The following is a 22,574-nucleotide window of genomic DNA, read 5'->3' on the forward strand; positions in this document are numbered from 1 at the left end:
TGTGTGTGTGTGTGTGTGTGTGTGTGTGTGTGTGTGTGTGTGTGTGTGTATTTTACAAGGAAGATAGATACCAGATTGTGGAAAGTTTTGCATAAGGGAGTTTGAATTTTACTTGGAAGGCAAAGGAAATCACTTAAGATTTCTGAGATAAACATTTGTACACGTAATAATAATTTATTATTCTGGCAAGGGTATGAAAAGTGGATTGGGATAACATCAGAGAAGGGGCAGAAAGACCTATAAAGAGGGTACTGAAATAATCCAGGCAGGTGGCAATAAAGATGCTTATTTAGGAGTTTGTCTTATGAGGGCTACTTCAGAGAAGAGCTGACTGACTGGCCGTGAGAAGTTACATGTCTGGTGGATGTGAAGATGAGAGAATTGACAAGAAAAATTCAAGCTTATGAACCCAGGACATCATGTAAATGGTGGGGTTGCCCATAGAAACAGTGAAACAGGGTGGAGAAGCAGGTGTGTGTGTGTGTGTGTGTGTGTGTGTGTGTGTGTGTGTGTGTTGGGGGAGTATTATTTTAGGATGTCCTAAGCTGAGACGATAAATTGTTTAAGGGAAAGATATCCTATAAATACTCAGTGATCTGAGATGGTAACTCAGGATGGGAAAGCTACATGTGGGAGTTTTTGGCATAGATGAAGCCATGTGAGTGAAAGAGATTGTCAAGGGAGATACTACAGACTTCAATGGTCATTCACAATAATTTAGAGACACCGAGGTGCGCCTGTTGATGATTCCTACAGAAACCTTTGAGGATATCTTCATAGGCTCACAGATTTAGAGCAGAAAGAGATCTTTGCAGCCATCCAAAGTTCAACCACTTATGATAGGATCATAGATTTAGTGCTAGAGTAGTGTTAGAGATTGTCAAGACCTTATTTTACAGATGAGGAAACTGAGGCACAGAGAAGTCAAGTCACACAATCAGCAAGTGTCCAAGCAGGATTGGAACCCAGGTCTTCCTGGGTTTCAGGTTTGGTGCCCTTCAGTTGAAGGCAATGTGGGGAAACAGGGACAGAGAAGGTATGTCTTGACCAATGTCATGCCAGTAATGGCAAGACTGAGATTAGAAACCAGCATTCCTTCCTTTGTATCTCACCATCTTCTCTGCCTTTGCCTTAGGCATTCCTATCCATTTTGTCAATCCCTTCTAGGACCCCAAGACCCAGTAGAATTTTTCCTCTTTGGGATTAAAGTTCCTCACTGATGTTTTTATATATGCAATGTTTTTTAACCAAGCAACCAAAAACCTCTCATGTGTACCCAGAAAGCTTTTAACTCATGGGCTGTGGTATTCAATGTTATTTGGATTCTGAAATTAGATTAAACCAGAAACACAACCCAGGGGTTGTTCCTTAAATGAAAATCAGAGACCCCTAATTAATCAAAGGAAAATGGAAACACTTGACTACAGCTAATTAATAGAACTCCATGAGTGTTGTTTCACCAAGCAAATATCTTCACAAATGGGCATGATTGGAAGATTCAAGAGAGGGACACACTTCTGTTTCTCCTCCCCTCCCTTGCTCCAACTCCACCATAATGTTTTGCCAGAAGGAAAACCCAGGTGCCTGACTAGCTGCTCTCCCCTTGCCAGAAAATCCAAATATCACTTAAGAGCATTTAAAAAGTATCTTAAGACCCCTGTTGTCTAAATAATGCAGGGAATAAAGCTGAAAGTACTCATTACCCTAATTCCTACCCACACCCTAAGCATGCCATATTGTTAATGCCTTTGACAACACATGTCTTGTGTTCCCAATACTCAGTGATGTTCCTGAGGGCCTGAAAATATTCACAGCATTTCCTTCTATTCATTTTCACACTTTGTTGGTCCCAGGTGAAAAGGGAATGAGGCCTTGTTTAGGGTTTTGTGTGTATCTGTTTTGTTTTAAATAGCGACAATAAATGAAGGAGGTGTGAGATTGGAAGCCAGAAGCTGATACTTACTGTTCACTTGGAAGGGAAGAATTCCTAGACATAGCCTTTGGCGAGAGGTCATAGTCACTGTCTGACCTGTAGAGGAATGATTCTCGACGCTGGCTGTGCCCTGGGAAGGTGGTATGTAACACAAGCCCCGAGGAAGAGCCGGCCTGTGGATCCAGGGGGCTTCGACCAGGGGATGGGCCATTTTCCACATCGAAACTGAAAAAGAAAGCAGAGAAACTGAGTCACTTGTGGTCTGGAGAGATGTCACCATTGTCAGTGACTTGGGCATCAGACAAGATCAAAGTAGCGTCCTTTTCCTTAGCTTCTCTGATCACCAGGCTTTAATGGGTAGGCAGACCACTCTCACAGCCTTATAGTGGGAATCGATTATTACTACAATCTGTCCGCAAACCGACAAACAAAAATGTAAGTATAGGCCATTTGACAGATGCCAGGCTAAGCACTGGGTGTACAAAGGAAGACAAAGGTACTGGCCTTGGGGAGCTTACATTCTAATGGCAGAGACAATAGGCAAATAACCCTTCCTTGAAGAGACTTCAAGGGTAATTTCAAGCATAAGGCTCTGGGGGTAGTGGGGAAAGCAGGGAAGGGTTCCTGCAGAAGGAGGGATTTCAGCTGAGTCATGAAGGAAGGCCAGGAAGCTAATGAGTAGAGGTGGGAAGAGGGAGAAGATTCCAGGAATGGGGCACAGCCGATGCAAAGGCACGGTGCCTGGAGATGGAGGGTGAGGAATAGCATGCAGATCAGTCGGTGAATACTCAGTGTCGGGCACTGTGCTCATGGGCCAAAGGCAATCCCTGCCCTCCAGGAGCTCCCAGTCTGATGTGAGAGAAAACAAGGGGACAAGTAGAGTCGCTGGGAGAGGCTTCCTGAGAAGGGTGGAGGAGAGCGTGATGAAGCCGAACCCCTCTTAATCCCAACGCTTCCCTCTCAGTTATTTTCCATTTACGCCGTGTGTAGCTTGCTTTGCACATGCGTGTTTGCATGTTGTGTCCGCCATTAGACCGTAAGCTCCTGGAAGGCAGGCACTGTCCTTGGCCTCTTTATGTCACCCCAATACTTAACATGATGCTTCGCACATAACAAACGTTTACTAAATTGGACAAACTGGAGTCTGAGAGACCATTATTGCAATAATCCAGGCAAGTGGGGATGACAACTGGAACTAGGGGAGTGGCTGGGTGAGTGGAGAGCAGGGGCTTATGCAGGGGAAGCTGCAGAGATGGAAATGACCAGACTTGGCAAAGGACTGCGTGTGTGGGGCCAGCATGGATCGGGAGTCACCGTTCCCTTCATTCACCCATGAGCACATTTCAGAGGAACCAGCAGACGACTCCCACCAGTTGCTGGATATCCCATCTGTGCACCATGTCAGCAGACTGATGGCATTCTAGTATGATCATACAAAGCACTTGCCAAGACCAGGCACCGAGTACTTACTTCTGTTCCCATTCTGATGGCCTGAACTGAATCTATGTTTTGTTCCAGGCCAGTAACTTCTATAGCGATTGAAGGTGGGATTAGCCTGCTGCTGGTAATCCTAGGAAAGAACTACCATGTCCTCTACCTATGTCAGGAGAGGTCCTGGGGCGGGGGGACAAAGGTGAACTTGTGTTGCAGGCATCAGCATTTGAAGGCTGGGATCAATCAATTAAGGAGCTATGTGCCTTGCATTGTGCTAGGGGAGGGGACAGTCGCTCCCCATCATTGTCCTTCTTTTCTATCATAACCTTAAAAGCTAACTTAATCCAACTGCTTATCTAATAAATGAGAAACCAGGGGTAGGTGGGTTATTGTACCCAATAAGTAGGTCACTTATTGGGTATATTATAGTAGGCATTGCTTTCTGGCATGGGTTGGACCAGAGAGCTCTACTACAACTCTTAAAATCTGTAATTCTGTGAATAAATGGTTTCCTGTGGTCACATCAGTAAGTGGGAGATGTAAGATTTGAACCCAGGCCCTCTGACTCTAAATGCAGTCCTCTCCCCATTGTCCACTCACAGAATCACTGGCAGGTCTATGATAAACTACATCGTTTTGACTCAATCTGAGACAAAATCAGAGCAAAATGTGTGGGGAGGACAGAGAGAGATGATCCCAGGCAATGACACTGAACTTAGAACAAGACCAAGCTCCCTCTCTCCCAAATGGGTTGGTCACAGTCACAACCCAGCATTTCTGGAGAGAAGAGGGCCTGGAGCTAAGAATTTGATTACACAGAAGCACCTCCAAGTTTCCAGCTGATGAATCTCACAGCCTAATTAACCGCAGACTATGAATATTTTCAGATGTTTATGGACAAACTCCTGCCATCCAGAAAACACCCACTGACTGAGGAGATGAAGAGCCAGCCTGAGGTGAAGCTACATAATGTATGCAAATGTAGCCACAGAGAGATTTCATTCAACTCACACAGACCCACTTAAAGTCCAGAGTTGGGGCTCTAATTACTGCAGTTTACTGAAGGAATGGATGGTTCCAGGGGCGAGGCCAGACCCCTTTTAGACTAGTTGGGAGATGTACCCCACCCCCAACCTACCCAGGAAGTGACCCCTATCCCAGAGCCCCTCTGAGAAGGTTGACCCACCCCTTCCCTTACATCCCCGTTCCGATTTCCCCATGGCATTCACCATCATCCTCAAATTGGAGCTGACCTGCTGCTATAATCAATCTAAGCCTACCCACTCATTGTACTCTAATGTTCCATGAGGACTCTGTGGATGGCAGAACTTGGAATGGGGTCGGTAGTTGGGTGGTTGGGGATAGTTGCCCATTAACCACTCTCCGCAAATATTTGAACACAGTCTGGTAAGCGACAAGAGGACTGAGCCGATTTTACTGGACCCCAGAGGACTGAGCTGGGAACAATGGGTGGTCTGTGGAAAGAGATGGGGTTTGAGCCAGGTAAGGAAGACTCTCTGAACTGTTACAATCACTGCTCCATTGAATGGGCTTCACTCTGGGAGAATCTGGTTCCTTTCATTGGAGACTGTCAGGGAGAGGCAGTTTGTTCTTCAGGTCAGGGCTGGGCCAGATGACTCTGAAGCTGCCAAGTCCAGAAGTTTACATTACCTGAGACTTGGGATTTCCCCAGGCCAATGTTGGGAGCAAAAAATGATGATTTCCTGACTTTCCAGTTCCAGTCTGCCAATGTTTTGCCCCTTTTCCCCCTCTTTCCACACCCGTCCTGGCTCTTTGCAGCTCTTTCAGGATGTATTTTCCCCCTCCAAGGGGGAGGGTGCTGTCTGGTCACTGTGAGTTTTTGTTTCATAACACTTTGAGAAAATACAGTAGACAAAAGAATGAAATCCATTTGAAAGTAGATGCTTAAGTAGCACTACATATTTTAATCAGTATTAACATTGTTTTATGTGAGTATAATTAACCTTTCCAGCTGTAGCTTGCCCAAGGAAAATATCTTTCCCACCATGTCCCAGTAGCCTCCTTCCCTATGAAATTCTTCCCTCTGCCATTCAGTTCTTCTGGGAAGCCTCTTTTTCTTTTCTTTTTTTCCCTCTTTTTCCCCCTTTGTATTTTACTTTATTTAAAAAAATATTTAACATTTTAATTTAAAGTTTTGAGTTCCAAATTCTATTCCTCCCTCCTCTCTCCCCTCTCTGAGATGGTAAGCAATCAGGTTATAGATGTGCAATTATGTAAAACATTTCCATATTAGTAATTTTGTACAAGAAGACTCCAAAAATGAAGGTGAAAAACATCATGCCTTCAGTCTGTATTCAGTCAATATCAGTTCTTTCTCCAGAGGCAGATGGGATGCTTGCTTCATCTTGGGTCCTTTGGGATTGTCTTGGAGTGCTTTATCACTGACAATAGCTAAGCCATTCACAGTTCTTCACTGAACAATGTTGCTGTTACTGTGTACAACATTCTCTGGGTTCTGCTCACTTCACTTACATCAGTTCATGTAAGTCTTCCCAGGTTTTTTGAAATCATCCTGCTTTTCCTTTCTTATAGCACAGCAATATTCCATCTCAATCATATACCACAGGAGCCCCTTTCTCAAAGAAGTGTCCATGCTAGCTATGTCCACACTCATTCCTCTCCAGGCTCCATCCCTGAGTCTTTCTCCACCACAGTCCAATAAAGATACCTTCTCCTGCCCCCTACTTTTCACCTTCCTTTTCTGTGTTCTCTTTTTCCATTACAATGTAAGCTTCTAGAATTAGAATATAAGCACCTCTTTTTTGTTTCTACTTGTATCCCCAGTGCTGAACACAATGCATAGCACACAGTAAGCTCTTAATAAATACATATTGATTCAGTCCCTGGCAGAACTCAGGAGCATGATCCCTTTCCATTGTCTGTGAAAGTCTAAGGTAATGGGTTTCCCCCTTGTATAAACAATCCAAGATCCTGGATACAATCAACAGCCACTGCTAGATGGACCAGAGTGGAAGAACAAAGATGGTGAATAAGACACAGTCACTGCTCGAATAATTCAAAACTGAGTCAGGGAGAATAGACAGGTACACAAAGGACTAAAATACAAAGTAGACTATGAGAAGAGAGTAGGGGATGTGTAAAATGTCATGATAAATCTGAGGGAGAAGTGAGCACCCCCAGCACAGACATTTTAGACTTCAGGTTGGAATGGGCCAAGTTCTAGAGTCCCCGCCAACTCTAATGTTCCATGTTCTAGGTACCCCAAGAGGTAGTGGGTTCCCCCTCACCAGAGGTCTTCAGATCCAGTCAGGGTGTCTACTTGTTGCGAATATGTAGTGGGGATTCTCATTCAGCTACTCATGGAAGCCACTCTGTGTCCTTACAACTCTGAGATTCTGAACTCTCTTTCTGGAGAGTAGAATTGATGCATTCTTTGCATTTGTCTCCGCAATCCCTAACTGAATGCCTGGTACACAGTAGGCAATTAATAAGGGCTTCTTGATTGAGTCTGTAAATAACAACGATAGCTGACATGTATAAACAGTACTTAGAAATTTGCCAAAACTTTTGTATACATTAGAAAGATATATATTGTATAAACTATAAAATTGTATATTATTATAAATTTATAAATTATAAATAGGAGTTAGGGGACCTAGGCTGGAAACTGATTCTGACATCTATTCCCTTGCACAAGCCAGTCACTCTTTCTAGGCCTCAGTTTCCCTGTCTGTAAAATGAAAGAGTGAGGCTAGATTACCTCTGAGAATCTTTCTAGTTCAAATTGATGGTGAGAGGAAGGAGGGAGGGAGGGAGGGAGAGCAGAAAGGGAGGAACAAGAGAAGGAAAGGAAGGAGAGAAGGAAGGAAGGAACAAGAGAAGGAAAGGAAGGAGAGAAGGAAGGAAGGAGAAATAAAGAAAGATTTCAGATACTTTCTGGGCCCTGGGGGCCTCTGAAGCCACTTGGTCTAGCACATTGCCTCTACAATTTACTTACAATCTGCCTTTTGTTTAAAGGTCACCAGGAAGGGGAAACTCATTTGCAAGTGTTTCCTAATCTAGGAGTCTGTCCATGTCACCTCCCCTCCTCAATAAATTCCAGTGGTCTCTATTATCTCTACAACCAGAGACAAACTACTGTGGTCCTGAGGTCTGGGTGACCTTGGCTGAATCACTGAAGATCTCTAAACCTCAGTTTCCTCATTTTTAAAATGAGCTAACTGACCTCTGAAGTCTCTTCTAGATATAAATGGATGATCCTATGTATATGGGCTTAGGTGTTTTTGTTTATTTGTTTGTTTGTTTTTTTGGGGGTTCTTTTTAAAGCAATGGGCACTGTTCTACACAGAATGATCCAGCTACCAAGGATCAAGTGCATATGGATGGACCTATGCCATGCCATAATGTCTCCTCTGCCCTTATGGTCCCCAGACACATACTGGCACCTCCTGCTACTCCTAGTTGCTACCTGAATTTTGGTGGCTGGTGATAGATTTGGGTCAGAGTGGTAGGTGTTGTAACCAGGCTTTAAGGTAGAGTGGAAAGATGGGAGTTAAGGTCAGCTATGATCTATAAAAGGTAATAAAGCCATTTCAGTGACATGATACAACCTTAGAGAATATCTTCCTTCCTTCCTTCCTTCCTTCCTTCCTTCCTTCCTTCCTTTCTTTCTTCCTTTCCCCACTGAAGACAGCAAACCAGCAGATGGCAGAAGACAGCTACCTCTTACTCAGCCACCATTAGGAGGGAAAATGCTGGGACAGAATCCATAGAACAGGAACAGGACTCAGACAAAAACAGGATAAAAGATCACATTGAAAAGCTTGAGGGGGGGTAAACGAAGGCAAAGGGAATGGGACCAGAAGGTGTTGATGAGACCTTCAGTTAAAGCATGAGAACAGAGAGAGCACATGTCATGTGTGCTCCCTGATCCCCATGCTGCTGCTGGTACACTGAGATTCTCAGCCCAAGGGCAGAGCCCCAGAGACACCAGGACCAATTCCTTCTCCACTTTGAAGAGGCTCCTTTTTGGCAGGGATGTCCTCCAGGGGAGCTAGTCGCTGGTAACATCCCAGCTAGTTCTAGCAAATTTTTCTGTTCAAAGCAGAGCTGGGGGAGATGGAAACTTAGGGTTCAACTCACAATGGCCTCCTTGTTCCCAATGGGGCTTCTATTGCCTAGAATTGGGACTTCTTCCAGATGATTAGGAAAGCCCATCTGAGAAACAAGCAGCTTGAAAAGAAATATGGTTAGATTGGAAAGATGAAAGCCCTGAAATGAGCTGACAGGTGCCTGACTGTGTCAATGATCAGGGCTAGAGTTACTGAGAAAAGTGGCAGAGCAGAGAGAGAGCTGTATTCTTAGCCAGCGAGTCCTGGGCTCCTTGTGGAATCCTGGACAAGTCATATACCTTTCTCAGTCTCACTTTCCTCAGCTCTAAAGTGTGGATAATACTAGCACCTAGCTCTTGGGGCTGTTGGGAGGACCATGTTCAATATTATATGTAAAGTACAAACTTTATAAGTGCTGTATCAGGGAGGCTAGGTGACACAGTGAATAGAGCACCAGCCCTCAAGTCAGGAGGACCTGAGTTCAAATCCAGACTCAGACACTTAACACAAAATCTAGCCATGTGACCTTGGGCAAGTCACTTAACCCCAATTGCTCTCCAAAAAGCAAAAAAAAAAAACAAGTGCTGTATCAATGTGAGTTCTTATTACTCCCTGTTTCTAGACCCCCCCCCCCGCAACTCCAACCCCAATACCCCTTCTATTTGCAAGTTGTGTGAAGATCTCACTTCCCTGGAGCTCTTGTGTCTGTGAACACAAGCACTCTAGACCAAGGATGGGGAAACTGCAGTCTTTACATCTTCAAGTGTGGCCCTTTGACTGAATCCAAACTTCGCAGAACAGATCTTTTTAAGTCTAGACTCCCGAGTCCAGAGTAAGGGATGCTGCCTTCATAAAGAAGGTACCTCATGGGAGCCTCCATCTTGAGCTGAAAGAAGCCTTGAAGGCAACTCCCTCTTCCACATTTTAGCCTTTCACATATTTGAGGACAGCCATTCTACCCCTCCCTGGCCTTCTCATCCCCGGTTCTTGGGACCATTTCTCTTATGACTTTCATTTAAATTCCTTCACCATCCTCAGTATCATCATGGAACTGATGTTCATTGTAGGGAGGGTTTCTGTCCACATCCAGATTGGAAGATAGGAGTTAGATCTTGTTGCAAGTCCATCCTCTCCCCCTTTGCAAGGGACTTTATTCTTGGTCCTGCCCCCTTCTGTTTCCTTCGGTAAAGACATTCTTTTCCTGTCAAAATTCCATTAGAACAAAAATTGACAGAATGAAAGCTCTACCTGATGAAAGTTTTCCAGGAGCTGCGCCATAGCCCAGTCTTTACAGGAAAGTCAGGGCCTGAGTGAACGAGGCTTCTGCCTCTGCCCCTGCCTCGTACCTGCGGGACCTCGCCCCATCATGTGAGCTCCTCTTTCCTGCTTTCTAATCTCTAATTTCTAGGAGTCTGGACTCACTGAAGGCCCTTTGAGTTTAAACATCTCATTAAATTCTAGTCTGTTTCAAGGGATATTAAATACAATCCAATTTTATGCAACAAAATAATGCAAAGATCCCCTTCAGATGCATTATCTCATCTGTTTGACTTTCTCTTTTTTCAGAGTTGAACCCCATTAAGCCTTAATGACGGTTGAATATTCCTTCAGGTGGAGAACGTTGGTGGATAAAGCACTTGGCCTGGATTGTGGGGACAATGTGTTTGCTAAGTGGTTTTTTATGCTATTTGGAATCCTTTCCTAGTTTGAATTCTCTTGACAGAGGGAACAAACAGTTAGGGGAAAAAAAAACCAACAACAAAACAACCTCCGACTCTCCCTCCCCCCTCCAAAACACCAGATTGTGAAAACGAGATTGAGAGGCTGGGGGCCAATTTTCCTGAAATTCAGTTTCAGCTGCCTGAGACTGTGTTTTAGAGTGAGCCTTTAATAGCTTCAAATTGTGTTTGTGTTTTAAGACTTTAATGAGAAAGGAAAATGGCCCCACATTAAAACATTACCGCTCCCTCATAATAAAGGCATTATTTCCAGGAAGGTGAAAATGTGTTCAACCCATCAGTTTCCGGTGGAGGAGAGGGGAATGTTTCCAGAAATGAGACCACCCTTTAAGGCGAGCTCACATCCTTGTGCCAACCGAAACTTCACAAAATCAATCAGCAGAGCCTGGGAGGAAGTAATTTACTCCACAAAGTCCTGCCGCGTATTCTTCCAGCGCCTCCAAGTCCCAAGAGAGTGAAGATTTTGAGATAACACCATGAGAGAGAGGCTATTGCTTGCTTATTGGTGAGAGAGCCAGCTTTGGGAGTTAGGAAAACCTGGGTTCAAATCTTTCCTTTAATATATGAGGATATATGTTCTTCACCATTCATTACCCAGTCAGCTAAGCCTGTAAGCCATAACTGAGAAGCTGAGCTGAACCAGCGGATGGAGTTTTCACACCAGGAATTCCCCACATCATAGATGTCATCAACAGTGGTATGTTCACACATGTGTGCTTACGTGCATGCATACATATGTGTGTATGATGTGTGTATACATATGTATATTTGATGGGGGATTAGGGATGGTTCATTGGTGTTGAGAACTTTCTGGTATGAAAACTCCCTTCACTCATCATCATCTGTAGCTTATATCTAGCACTATATCTATGATCAATCAGTCTAACCTCTCCCTAAATTCCCCCCCACCCATTTCTGCCAAACTGGACTCCAGTATGACACATTTCTGGAAGCTGACTCTGTTTCTCCTGCCTTTGTACATTAGTACAAGATGTCTGCCCAACCCGATGCTTGCACTACACCAAATCAGTCCAATTGCTATTCCACATGGAGAGTTTCTTTAATGTGGAACAGATTGCTTGTGCCCTTCCCCACTTCCCAAATGCTAACAATTCCTCCCATTTGTTGAGAGAAGTACCTAGAACAAAGGAGATCCAGAGGATGCAGTCAGCATAGCAGGAGGAGAACCAGAGCTGATTTTAAAAAAATGAGGAAAGGGAGAGTATCCGACAGGGTTCAAATCCTACCTCTGATAATTCCCATATGGCCTTGGGAAAGTCATTTAAGCTTTTTGGGCCTTAGTTTCCTCATTTATCAAATGAGCTTAAGGCCTCTGAGGTTCTTTAAAAGTTATGGTTCTATGATCCTAAATTAAAGTGTTGCTTCTACTTGGACTGAAGGAAATCAAAATTTGAGAGCAGCCTGGTTTTCCCCATGGTCCACTGGAAACCCTTCAAGATGGCTGATGGGCCAAGTGTATTTTGAGTGACTGGGTGGGTGGAGAAAGGAGGCAGAAGATGAAAAAAGACAGCGTGGCTTACAGGGACAAGTTCGGTTCTTAGAACAGGGAATGGGATGAGTTGAACCCTTCAAGAATCTATCACAAAGAACTCACTGTTTTACAAGAGAATTTCCAGTGGTTTCAATGAATGAGAAGACAAACCTGATGGGAAATACTTAAGGGGAGAGGGACCCTTAAAAATAAAGCAAAAAAGCATTCCCGGGACAAAGATCTTAATGACCAAAGGAAGGATTTTTACTAGGGAAGTTCATCTCTCTAGGATTCCGAGCCCCATTTTTTTGTCCCTTTTAATGATACTTCATTAACTTGAATTCAATGTTAAAAGAGGAAGGAAAATCTTACAGATGGAAGAAGCCTCCAAGATTTTCTAGTCCAACATCCTTTTGCAGACAGAAATTTCTTCTGTAAATATAGGGGGTAAGGAGCGGCTTTGAGATACCGTGGGTGTAGGGACCTGCCAGGTGAGGAAACTCTGTGCTGCTACAGGTCAGCATTGTCTTTACAATCCATTTTCTTAGGACCCTGTACAGAACTCTGAAGGAAGTGACTTGCTCCAGGTCACGCAGCAACATATGCCAGAGGCGAGATTTGGACCTCAGTGTCCTGGCTTCAAGGCCAGGTATCTATCATACCCCCCTGCCTCCTTCTGGAAACAGAATCACTACCTAAAAACTCCCTGCATTCATGGCACTGAACACTTACAAACGCAGAGGTGTCCTCCCCTCTGGGTCCTCTCCCTCCTGTACCTCACTCCAGTGATCTGCCTTTTCCAAGCAGGCTGGGGCCAGAAGTTCAGAGAGTTGTGGCACAGATCTGCACTGTCTTAAGGTTCACTGTGTTTCACATTCTTCCTTGACTGACTCTGTCTCACCCTCTCCCCAATGTTTGTTCCCAATCCCTTCCTCCCTCTTTAAGTCCCCAAACCTCATTTATCCCTGTCACCTCGCTAGAGGCCCTTGCCTCTGTGTGGAGAAAATCTAGGGCATCCCAGGTGACAAAAGAATGGACCAGTGGACAGGGAGGGGACTAAGGGCCCTGGTGTGGGCTCAGATCTGGCTCTGATGGCTGCTCCCTGGAGGACACTGAACAGTGGAGCTAACCTCACTGGGTCTTGGTCCCCCAAGTCTGCAAAGCTCTTCTCCCTCCCCTCTGTCTGTTTCTCTGGCTTCCTTCCATTTTTATTTAAAGTTTTATTTCTTTTATTCTGAACATAAGAAACAAAACAAGCATTTCTATAATGGTAGAATGGAAGAAAAAAAGATGATTCCTTCAAAGTTCAGGTTAAACCCCTCCTTCTGTAGGAGTCCCCTCTCCCTGCCCCCCCCCCCCCCCCCAGCTGGTAATACCTTCCAACCTTCCCCTCTCTGGCTACCTTCATTAATCTGGACAGATCTTGTGTGTAACTAGTTATTTATTGGTTGTCTTCTCCATTAGAATAGAAGCTCCTTGAGGGTAGGAACTCCCTGTTTTTGTATCCCTGGCATTTAGCACAGTGCCTGGCATACACTAAGAGTTTAATATGTTCTTTGACTGACTGACCAACTGTAAAGTGAGGAGGTCCTTTCAAGCACCAGATTTAGGATCATATAATCTCATCTAGGCTCCACCACCACCCCTCAAGATAGGTATTTGGCTATTATTATCCTACAGATGAGGCTGAGGGAGTTTAAATGATGTGCCAGGGTCAAGACCTTATAAATGTCTGAGATCAGTGAATCAGTCGATAAGCATTTAGGCAGCATCTACCATTCACTGGAGGGCAGCCAGGTGGTACAGTGGATAGGGAGTGGGGCCTGAATTCAGGAAAGACTCATCTTTGTGAGTTCAAATGTGGCTAACTGTGTGACCCTGGGCAAGTCACTTCACTATTTGCCTCAGTTTTCTCTTCTGTAAAATGAAGAGGAGGAGGAAATGGCAAACCACCCTAGTATCTTTGCCAAGAAAGTTCCAAATGGGGTCATAGAGAGTTGGACATGACTGAAATGTCTGAACAACAACAAGCATGCATCAAGATCGGAACTCAGGTCTACCTAATAGGCTCTTGTAGTCCATATTGCCTCCTACTCCATCCACATGATCCATGATGACTGCTTTCTATCTTTCAGAAACTTGGTCCAAATGGAGAGCACCAATGAACACTGAAGAAACAATAATGGACTTCCTTCCCCCCCCCTTCTCTCTCTCTCTCTCTCTCTCTCTCTCTCTCCCTCTCTCTCTCTCTCTCTCTCTCTCTCTCTCTCTCTCTCTCTCTCTCTCTCTCTCTCTGTCTTCCTATCTCTCTCTCGTTCTCTGTCTCTGTCCCTCTCTGTCTCTTTCTCTCCCTTCTCTGTCTCCCCCCCTCTTTTCTTTCTTTCTCATTTCTTTCCCTCCCCATGTATTATCCCCTGTATGTTCCACTGAGGGATGGAAAGTGCCAATTTGAGGTCTTCTTCTTTACCCCAAGATGCCACATGAACTGCATCAAACAATCAAGCCCCGATTCTCTCTCTGATGGGCTTTAGAGCATCATTCTAGAAATAGACGAGCGTGCAATTCTATTAGGAATCCACCAGAGTCTTCCAGACTTTGCTGCTCTCTGTGCTTATTTTTAGCAATACAAGTACGCAATCAAAGCCCAAAGGATGCCTTCAGAGCCACATCTTAGCCTCCTCAACAAAAGCAATTCTGCTTCCATTATCATATCTTGGGCCCAGGGAAGCATGTGGGAGCTCAGAGAGGGAGAAGGGGCTGGCAGAGAAGGGGGAGGGAGGCCATGACTTCACCCACTGAAGGAGGAGGGAGGCTGGGTGACACACTTCACTTCCCTGACAGACACCATTGAAAGGGGGCAAATATTTTTTTCCTAATCTGTCAGTAAACATTTACAAAGCGCCTACTATGTGGGCAGACACTGTACTAAGTATTGGGGATAGAAAGAGAGTCCTTGAGAGACACCTAAGATTAAAGGGTGTGACCTGGAGGAGAATCCCGCAAAGGGGATGGAGAAGGGACACTCAGAGAAGGAGGAGGAGAGCCAGGAGAGAGGGTGGGCATCCTGAAAACTGAGAGAGAAGAGGGGATCAAGGAGGAGAGAGCGATGGACAGTGTCAGAGGCTACAGAAGTCAGGGGGAATGGGGATTGAGAAAAGGTCCCTTGTGTCAGCTTTTCTTCAAGGGCAGATCATAAAGAAATAACTTTGATGTTCCCAGGGACTAACAAAGCCCTGAATTTTTAGTTAGAAAACTTGAAATTTCTTATTGGATCATACATTTAGATTGGGAGGTTTCTTCACTTTTTTTTCTGTTTTCTGGTCCCCTTTGGGAAATCTATGAAGCCGATGTATCTTTTTTCAAAATCGTGTTTTCAAATACATAAAAAAATTATGCAGGATTGCAAAAGAAATGAGTTTTATTGAAATGCAGATGCCATTTTTTAAGGTCAGTAATTCTAGATTAAGAACAACCTTGTTTAGGGGCAGCACAGAAGCATCCAGTTCAAAGTCACTCACTTCACAGATGAGCAGACTGAGGACCAAGACTTGGTTCAAGGTCACATAGCTAGGGTTCAAACTCAGCACTCTGACCCTGGAGTCAGGAAGGTCTGAGTTAAAGTCTCACCTCCCACTTGACTAGCCTCCCAGGATTTACTGCCCTGGGCAGGGCATGTGACCTGTGCTGCCTGGCTTCCTCAGCTCTAAAATAAGAACGATAACAGCACCCACTTCCCAGGACCGCTGTGAGGACTGAATGAGATACATTTGTAAAGTGCTCAGCACAGAGCCTGGCACATAGTAGGAGCTTTACAAATGCTTGTCCCCTTCCTTCCTAGTCTATGCCTTTCTCCTTTACCCCATGTCAAATTTTATGGAATTGAGACACAACAAGTGGGAGTTTACTGAATATGAAATAGTTAAGAAATGGCTGCAGCCAGTACCAGAACCAAACAACGCAATGAATAAGCATCAGTTCAGCACCTACTGTATGCTGAGTGCAGGGGATGCATGGACCAGAGTGAAAACAAGTCCCTGCTCTCAAGGAGCTTATGAAGCAATGCTCTCTCCACCCCCCTAAAGGACCAGGACTATTTTCCAAGTCTGAGAGCTAAGGAATTGCAAATATTCACTCTACCCATTATACAGATGGGGGTAGCTAGCCAGCAGGCACAGTGGATAAAGTACTGACCTTGGAATTGGGAAGACTCATCTTCCTGAATTCAAATTTGGCTTCAGATACTTATTAGCTGTGTGACCCTATTTACCTCAGTATCTTCATCTGTAAAATGAGCCGGAGAAGGAAATGCAAACCATTCCAGTGTCTTTGCCAAGAAAATCCCAAATGGGGTTGAGAAGAGTCAGACAGAACTGAAAACCACTGTATTAAAACAACAAAATATTATACCGATAGGGAAATAAGCGTTCAGAGGAACAAGGGACCTTTCCAAGGTGACACAACTAATATGAATAAATGGAGCAGAAATGTATTCCAGCACCTACAAGGGGCTTAAATTGAGAAGATTTTTTACAGTTCTAAATACTGGGGATCCAAAGGCAGCAACATAGTTCCTGCCCTCAAAGGGCTTATATTTGAAATGGGGGGGGCAAGACAATACAGACAGAGGAGATGTGGCCAGGCAGGATTTTTTTTTCACCTCATTACATTTCCCAACATGCCACCAGCCCACTAAGCCCTTCTTTGAAACAAATAAGCACCAACCCAAGGTGTTACCCAACAATGTGTGGGACCTTCTGTCCCCATAGCCCACACTACTTTACCTAAAGAATGGAGGGACATTTCAAAATCTGTTCTGCTGATCCATGACCCCAATACTTATCTCGTCTCTCTTCATTCTCTATATTCTTCATGCTCCCCCAAATTTTGGGTTATCTATTTGAGCTCTCCCCTCAAGGCACTTTTTGCCACTGCATTGTTTTCCCATTGTGTCTCAGTCCCAGAACAAGCTGATTCTTGCAGGTGTCAGTGGACGTCTCCCAATAATCCCTAATTAAGTAGCCTGTCATGGATCCATACCCTCTACCTCATTACCTCTTCCCCTCCATTTACCCCAAAATCTCATTTCTTGCTTCATGCTCTTCCACTCCCCCAGGTACCAGCTGGCCCTAGCACTTCTCTCTTCCCTCTTTCAAGGTATGAAGAAGGAGTGAGTGATCTTTTAGAGCATCAAATCCCCCAGAACACACCCAGGTCACGGTTTCCATCCTTCTTTAAAGACTATCTCTCTTCACTAGAAGAAGTATTCATCAGTGGAAACTCCTCCCCAAACCAAAGCAAGACCTCCTAGCTCCCCCCCGCCCATCTTTCACTCTGCCCCTCACTCTATTCATCCAGCCCCTTGCAGGCTCTTCATAATCTTTTTCTTTTTCTTTTCTTTTCTTTTTCAAATGCTTTATTAATTTCTGATTTACATCATTCATTTCTGCCAGATTTTGAGTTCCAAATTTTCTCCCCGGTTTTCCCCTGCCCAGCGCCCCAAAATAGCAGTCCCACAGGATATCCCCTCCTCCAATCTGCTCTCTCCCATATTTTCTCCCATACCCTTTTCGACTTTTCCAGTGGATCTCTATGCCCCAGTGCATGTATATCTTATTTCCCAATTAAGTGTAAAATAGTATTAATAATAATACACACACACATATGTGTGTGTGAGTGTGTGTGTATATATACATATACATATATATACATATACATATTTGAGTATTTGATTTTAAAACTTTGAATTCAAGATTCATTCCCTTCCTCCCTTGTCACCCAGCCTTAATGGGAAGATAAGCAGTTCAGTATAGGTTGTACACGTATGGCTAATGCAAAACAATAAGATAGTAGATATATTGTAAAAGACTGACTATATTTCCCTCCCCTCCAGCCTGCCCTCCCTTCCATCATCCCCCTTCTCATCCCCTTCTCCCCCACTCTCCTGGAGGGTAAGATACCTTATTTAGTGTGTATTTCATTCCCTCCTCAAGTCTAATTCAATGAGAATAAGGTTGAACCATTCGCTTTTGCCTTCCTATTCTTCCCCTCCATTGTAACCATTTTTCCTTGCCTCTTCTATATGAGATAGTTTACCCCATTCTGTCTCTCTCCATCTGCTGTCATTATATTCCTCTCTCACCTCTTAATTTCACCTTTTAAGTATCATTCCTTACTGTGAAATTGGTCCTGTGCCCTCTGTGTATACCAGTAAACATATACACACATTCACATATATATATTCATATGCCCATTTACCCTCATATATAGACATATGTGTGTGTGTGTTCGCTTCAACTACTGAGAAAAGTTTCATAAGTTACAATTATGGTTTTTCCATGTAGGAATGTTAGTAGTTCAACTTTGATAAGTTCCTTATGATTTCTTTTCTCTGTTTACCTTCGCATGTTTCTCTTGCTTCTTGAATCTGAATGTCAAATTTTCTATTCAACTCTGGTTTTTTCAGCAAGAATTCTTGAAAGTCCTCTATTCCACTGAATGACCATATTTTCCCCTGAAACATGATATTCAGTTTTGCTAGGTAGGTGACTCTTGGTTTTAATCCCAGCTCCTTTGACCTCCAGAATATCATATTCCAAGCCCTTCGATCCCTCAGGGTAGAAGCTACCAGATCCTGGGTTATCCTGATTGTGTTTCCACAATATTGAAATTGTTTCATCCTGGCTGCTTGTAATATTCTCTCCTTAGTATGGGAATTCCAGAACCTGGCTATAATATCCCTAGGAGTTTTCTTTTTGGGATCTTTTTCAGGAGGTGATCGGTGGATTCTTTCAACCTCTATTTTGCCCTCTGGTTCTAAAACATCAGGGCAGTTTTCTTTGAGAACTTCCTGGAGAATGATTTCTAGGTTCTTACTTTGATCATGGCTTTCAGGTAGTCCAATAATTTTTAAATTATCTCTCCTGGATCTATTTTCCAGGTCAGTGATTTTTCCCATGAGATCTTTCACATTGCCTTCTATTCTTTCATTTGTTTGGGTCTGTTTAACAACATCTTGATTTCTCATAAAGGCATTAGCTTCCATTTGCTCCAATCTAATTCTGAAGCAATGATTCTCCTCAGTGAACTTTTGAGATTCTTTTTCCATCTGGCAAATTTGGCTTTTTAAGGCATTCTTCTCCTCATTGCCTTTTTGAGCCTCTTTTGCCATTTGAGTTAGTCTATTTTTTAAGGTATGATTTTCCTCAGTCAGGCTGTTGACTCTCATTTCATAATTTTCTTACATCGTTCTCATTTCTCTTCCCAATTTTTCCTCCACTTCTCTTATCTGCTTCTTAAGGTCCTCTATGGCCTGTAACCAGCTCGTATTTTCCTTTGAAGCTTTTGGTGCAGGAGTTCTGACTTCACTATCTTCTTCCTTTTCCATGCTTTGCTCCTTTTTGTCCCCAAAATAGGAATCTCATGTTGGAATCTTCTGTTTGCTTTGTTTCCTTTACCTGGTCATGCCGCCCCTCAGTCACTTGATCCCTGGGCTTTTTGCCACAGTAGGACTCTGCCACCACACAGGGGAGCTTTCGTCCCAAATGCTGGGGTTTTCTCAGCTGCCAGAGGTATTAGCTGGGTGCCCTCTCTGAGGCCTCCACATGCTCTGGCAAGCTGGACACATACCCCAGGACCTCCACCCTAGACTGCAATCCAGATCCAAGCAGGTTAAAGCAAGAGCGATTACCCCTCAGTCTGGTGCTTGGTCCCCCTACACTCTGCAGGCCAGTAGCTGAAGCTGCCACATGGTGCTGGCTGGCTGTGCAGGCATCTTAGTGGCTTCTCGCCCCAGGGACAAAAGACACGCACTCCCACTTACTGGGTCCCAAAATCCACACTGCACTGACCTCTCACCTTGTCCTTCACATCTATGTGTTGACAAACCTGGAAATGGCCACAGCTGCTGCTGATCTGGAGTCCCTCCAGCCAGCGGCTAGTCAGGCCCACCCTGGGGCTAAAGCCTCGGTGCGGGCCTGGGCTCAGCTCCCAGAGCACTGGGCTGGCCGATTCCTGCTGGCCTGCTGGGCTGTCCTTAGTGGAAGGTTAGCTTCTCTGTGTCATTTTGTGAGTTCTGAAGCTCCAAATTTTGTTCAGAGTACACTTTTTACAGATTGGGGAAGGTGGAAGCTGGAGCAGTGAGGAGGTCCTGCTTCTACTCCACCATCTTGACTCCCCATAATCTTTTTCAATGAACCAAGAATACACAAGATATATTCAAGTTTTAAGACACTCTATCTCTGTTTCCTTGAATCATTCCCTGATTTCTGTTCCAAATGAGAACATATTTATAAAGAAATTATATGTCCCTACCTCAGTATTTTTTTTTCAATGACTGCACCCCCAACTTTCATCACATTAACATTTCCTACACAAACATGCATTTCTTCTTTAATACTCAATGATATTAGCTCCCTAGTCAATTACCTAATTGGACCAAAATATCTGTGCCAATAATCAAGATGGCTCAGGGCTACTCATTATGTGTTTCTGACTCAGAACAGTCTATGAGCTTCACACAGTGGGGGAGCCCAACATCTTCTGTTTTGCAATGTTCTTTCCTATTAAACTATCCTTACATGATCACCTAATTTTCCCTGAGGGAATTGAGTTGAGGTACCCACACCTTCACACTGGATTTTATGAATTTCATCAGTCATGGCATTCAACACTTTCTAGTGGCCTGTTTATGAGACAGAAGATGATGTCTATGACACTCCAGGAATATAGGTCACACTGTGCTCTGCCCACATTCTCTGCCTCACTGTGTTCTCTATCTTGGGAGCTATTATCATTCACAGATGAAAGAAAGGCAATAGAGAATCCTACTTAACTTTTATACTAAGAATTTTATTTCCAAGTAGGAGTTTGGCTTTGGGGCCATTGTTTTCATGCTGTGTGGTTCAACCACGAAAAGTTTCTTGTGACCCATGAAGTGAGAAACTCAAATTGTTATCTATTTTATATGGTCCAGACTTTGATAACATAGTTCCATGAAAAGCCCACTGAGTTGGTCCATAGGCTCATATATAGATGCTATGACCAGACAATGACATGGGTACAGAATTGAACAAGAGAGAAAGAGAGGGCTGGGCAGCCTTTGGAAAAGTGGGCAATAATCCCAAGCTCATCTCTGAAACCAAAGTCACTCATATTCTTCTTGTGATGGTGAATGCGTGCAACTCACAAAATCCTAAGCTCCAAAGAACCAAACAAACAAGTGACTCAAAAGTCAACAAAGAAGGGCTTGACAAATATAAGTAGCTGACATCATTTTGCTGATGATGAATTGTGAAAAAATTGTGTGAAATTATCAGTGAGATCCTCTTCCAGAAAATGAGGCAGGCTGGTCATGTAGCAAGGGACCATGGGATGTTCAAAGACCTATAGAAATGCCATTTAATGGTGCTGATGTAATTGAGACTACTACCAACACCTCCAGGTGCCTAACAGGAGTTGATGGGGCTGCACCTGGGATTTCAAAGGTACAGGGGGCTCCCAGGTAAGGAAACTCCATTTTCATGCAACTTAAAGTCTTGGAGAGATGCCTAGATTTCTGAGAGGTTAAGGGACCTGACCAGGGTCACACAACCAGCATAAAGTTTTTGGTCTCTAGGCCAGCTCTCTATCCACCACACCAGTGCCATCATCACTAACAGTGATAGTGATCAGCAATATAATTATAATATACCAACATATACCATAATTCAATCATATCTGACTTCTGAACAGTGCATCAAGGCTTACAAAGTTCTTTACACACATATTTGACTTCCTGTGCATCAGTCCTATGAGTTGGGTAGAAAAAGTGTTATACCCATTTTAAAGACAATGGAACAAAACCTCAAAGTTACTTGCCTTGCCCAAGGGTCATAGTGCTTTCCCCAAGGTAAGTATCTAGGGTCACATCTGAATCTCCCTCTCTTTGCCCTCTGTCCAGCACTCTGCCTCCCAAGCTCCCCCACTCTTCCCGAGCACTCTGAGTGGACCCTATGATTTATGGGTGATTAGAAACAAAAGCAACAAAGGATGAGGGAATGGGGATAGGGTGGGATCTGTGTTCCTGGAGGGAGGAACCGTGTCAGTGACGTTACAGGCTGATCAAAGTGTTGAAGTACCTGGAAGATGGGACCCACTGATCAAAGAGACCCTACATTAAATGCTTGTTTTTCTTTCTAACTTTGTATTTAAGTTCCAATATTAAAGTTTATGATATGCTTTTATTTCTTTTCTTTATTCTGTATTTGTGTTCTAGTATTTGAGTCTAAAATAGAATTTTGACAAAAAAAAGAAAAACTAAAATAAATTTAAAAAAAACAACAAAAAAAGGGGGCAGTTAGGTGATGCAGTGAATAGAGAACCAATCCTGAAGTCAGGAGGACCTGAGTTCAGATCTGGGATCAGACACTTGACACTTAACTAGCTGTGTGACCTTGGGCAAGTCACTTACCCCCAATTGCTGTGCCTTCCCCCCTCAAAAAAGAGACCCCCCCAACCAACAACCACAGGATGGTGGCACAGAACAAGGAAAAACCAATCATTATAGTACCACTATGTGCCAGGCACTGGGCTGAGTAAGCACTTCACAAATATTATCTCATTTAATCCTTACAACCACCCTGGAAGGAAGGCGCTATTATTATCCCCATTTTACAGGTAAAAAGAAACTGAGGCAGACAAAGGTGATGTGACTCGCCCAGTGAGTGTCTGAGGCCAGATTTGGACTCCAGGCAGGTCCAGTATTTTACCCACTGAGTCTCAAAGGGGTCAAGCGATCTGCCAGGATCACACAGCAAGGACGTGTCTGTCATTAACAAAGTCCCAACCTGTCCTGTCCACTCAATAGAAAAAAAACTAGTATTCAT

At 43.9% G+C, this 22,574-nt stretch overlaps 1 protein-coding gene across 1 annotated transcript in view; it reads right to left on the bottom strand.

Moving 5' to 3' along the window:
- The window catches only part of LOC138165259 (3',5'-cyclic-AMP phosphodiesterase 4B), a 533,960-nt gene that overhangs the window by 164,258 nt on the left and 347,128 nt on the right, over positions 1–22,574 (bottom strand). The window contains exon 3 of the mRNA XM_069093395.1: positions 1,964–2,158. Within this exon, the coding sequence (XP_068949496.1) occupies positions 1,964–2,158 (195 nt within the window). The remainder of the gene's footprint in view (positions 1–1,963; positions 2,159–22,574) is intronic.

Source organism: Petaurus breviceps, unplaced genomic scaffold (assembly GCF_028583685.1).
Source record: "Petaurus breviceps papuanus isolate PSGF00001 unplaced genomic scaffold, PetGlider_PUasm1.0 208, whole genome shotgun sequence".
In the NCBI taxonomy this organism is placed as follows: Eukaryota; Metazoa; Chordata; class Mammalia; order Diprotodontia; family Petauridae; genus Petaurus; species Petaurus breviceps.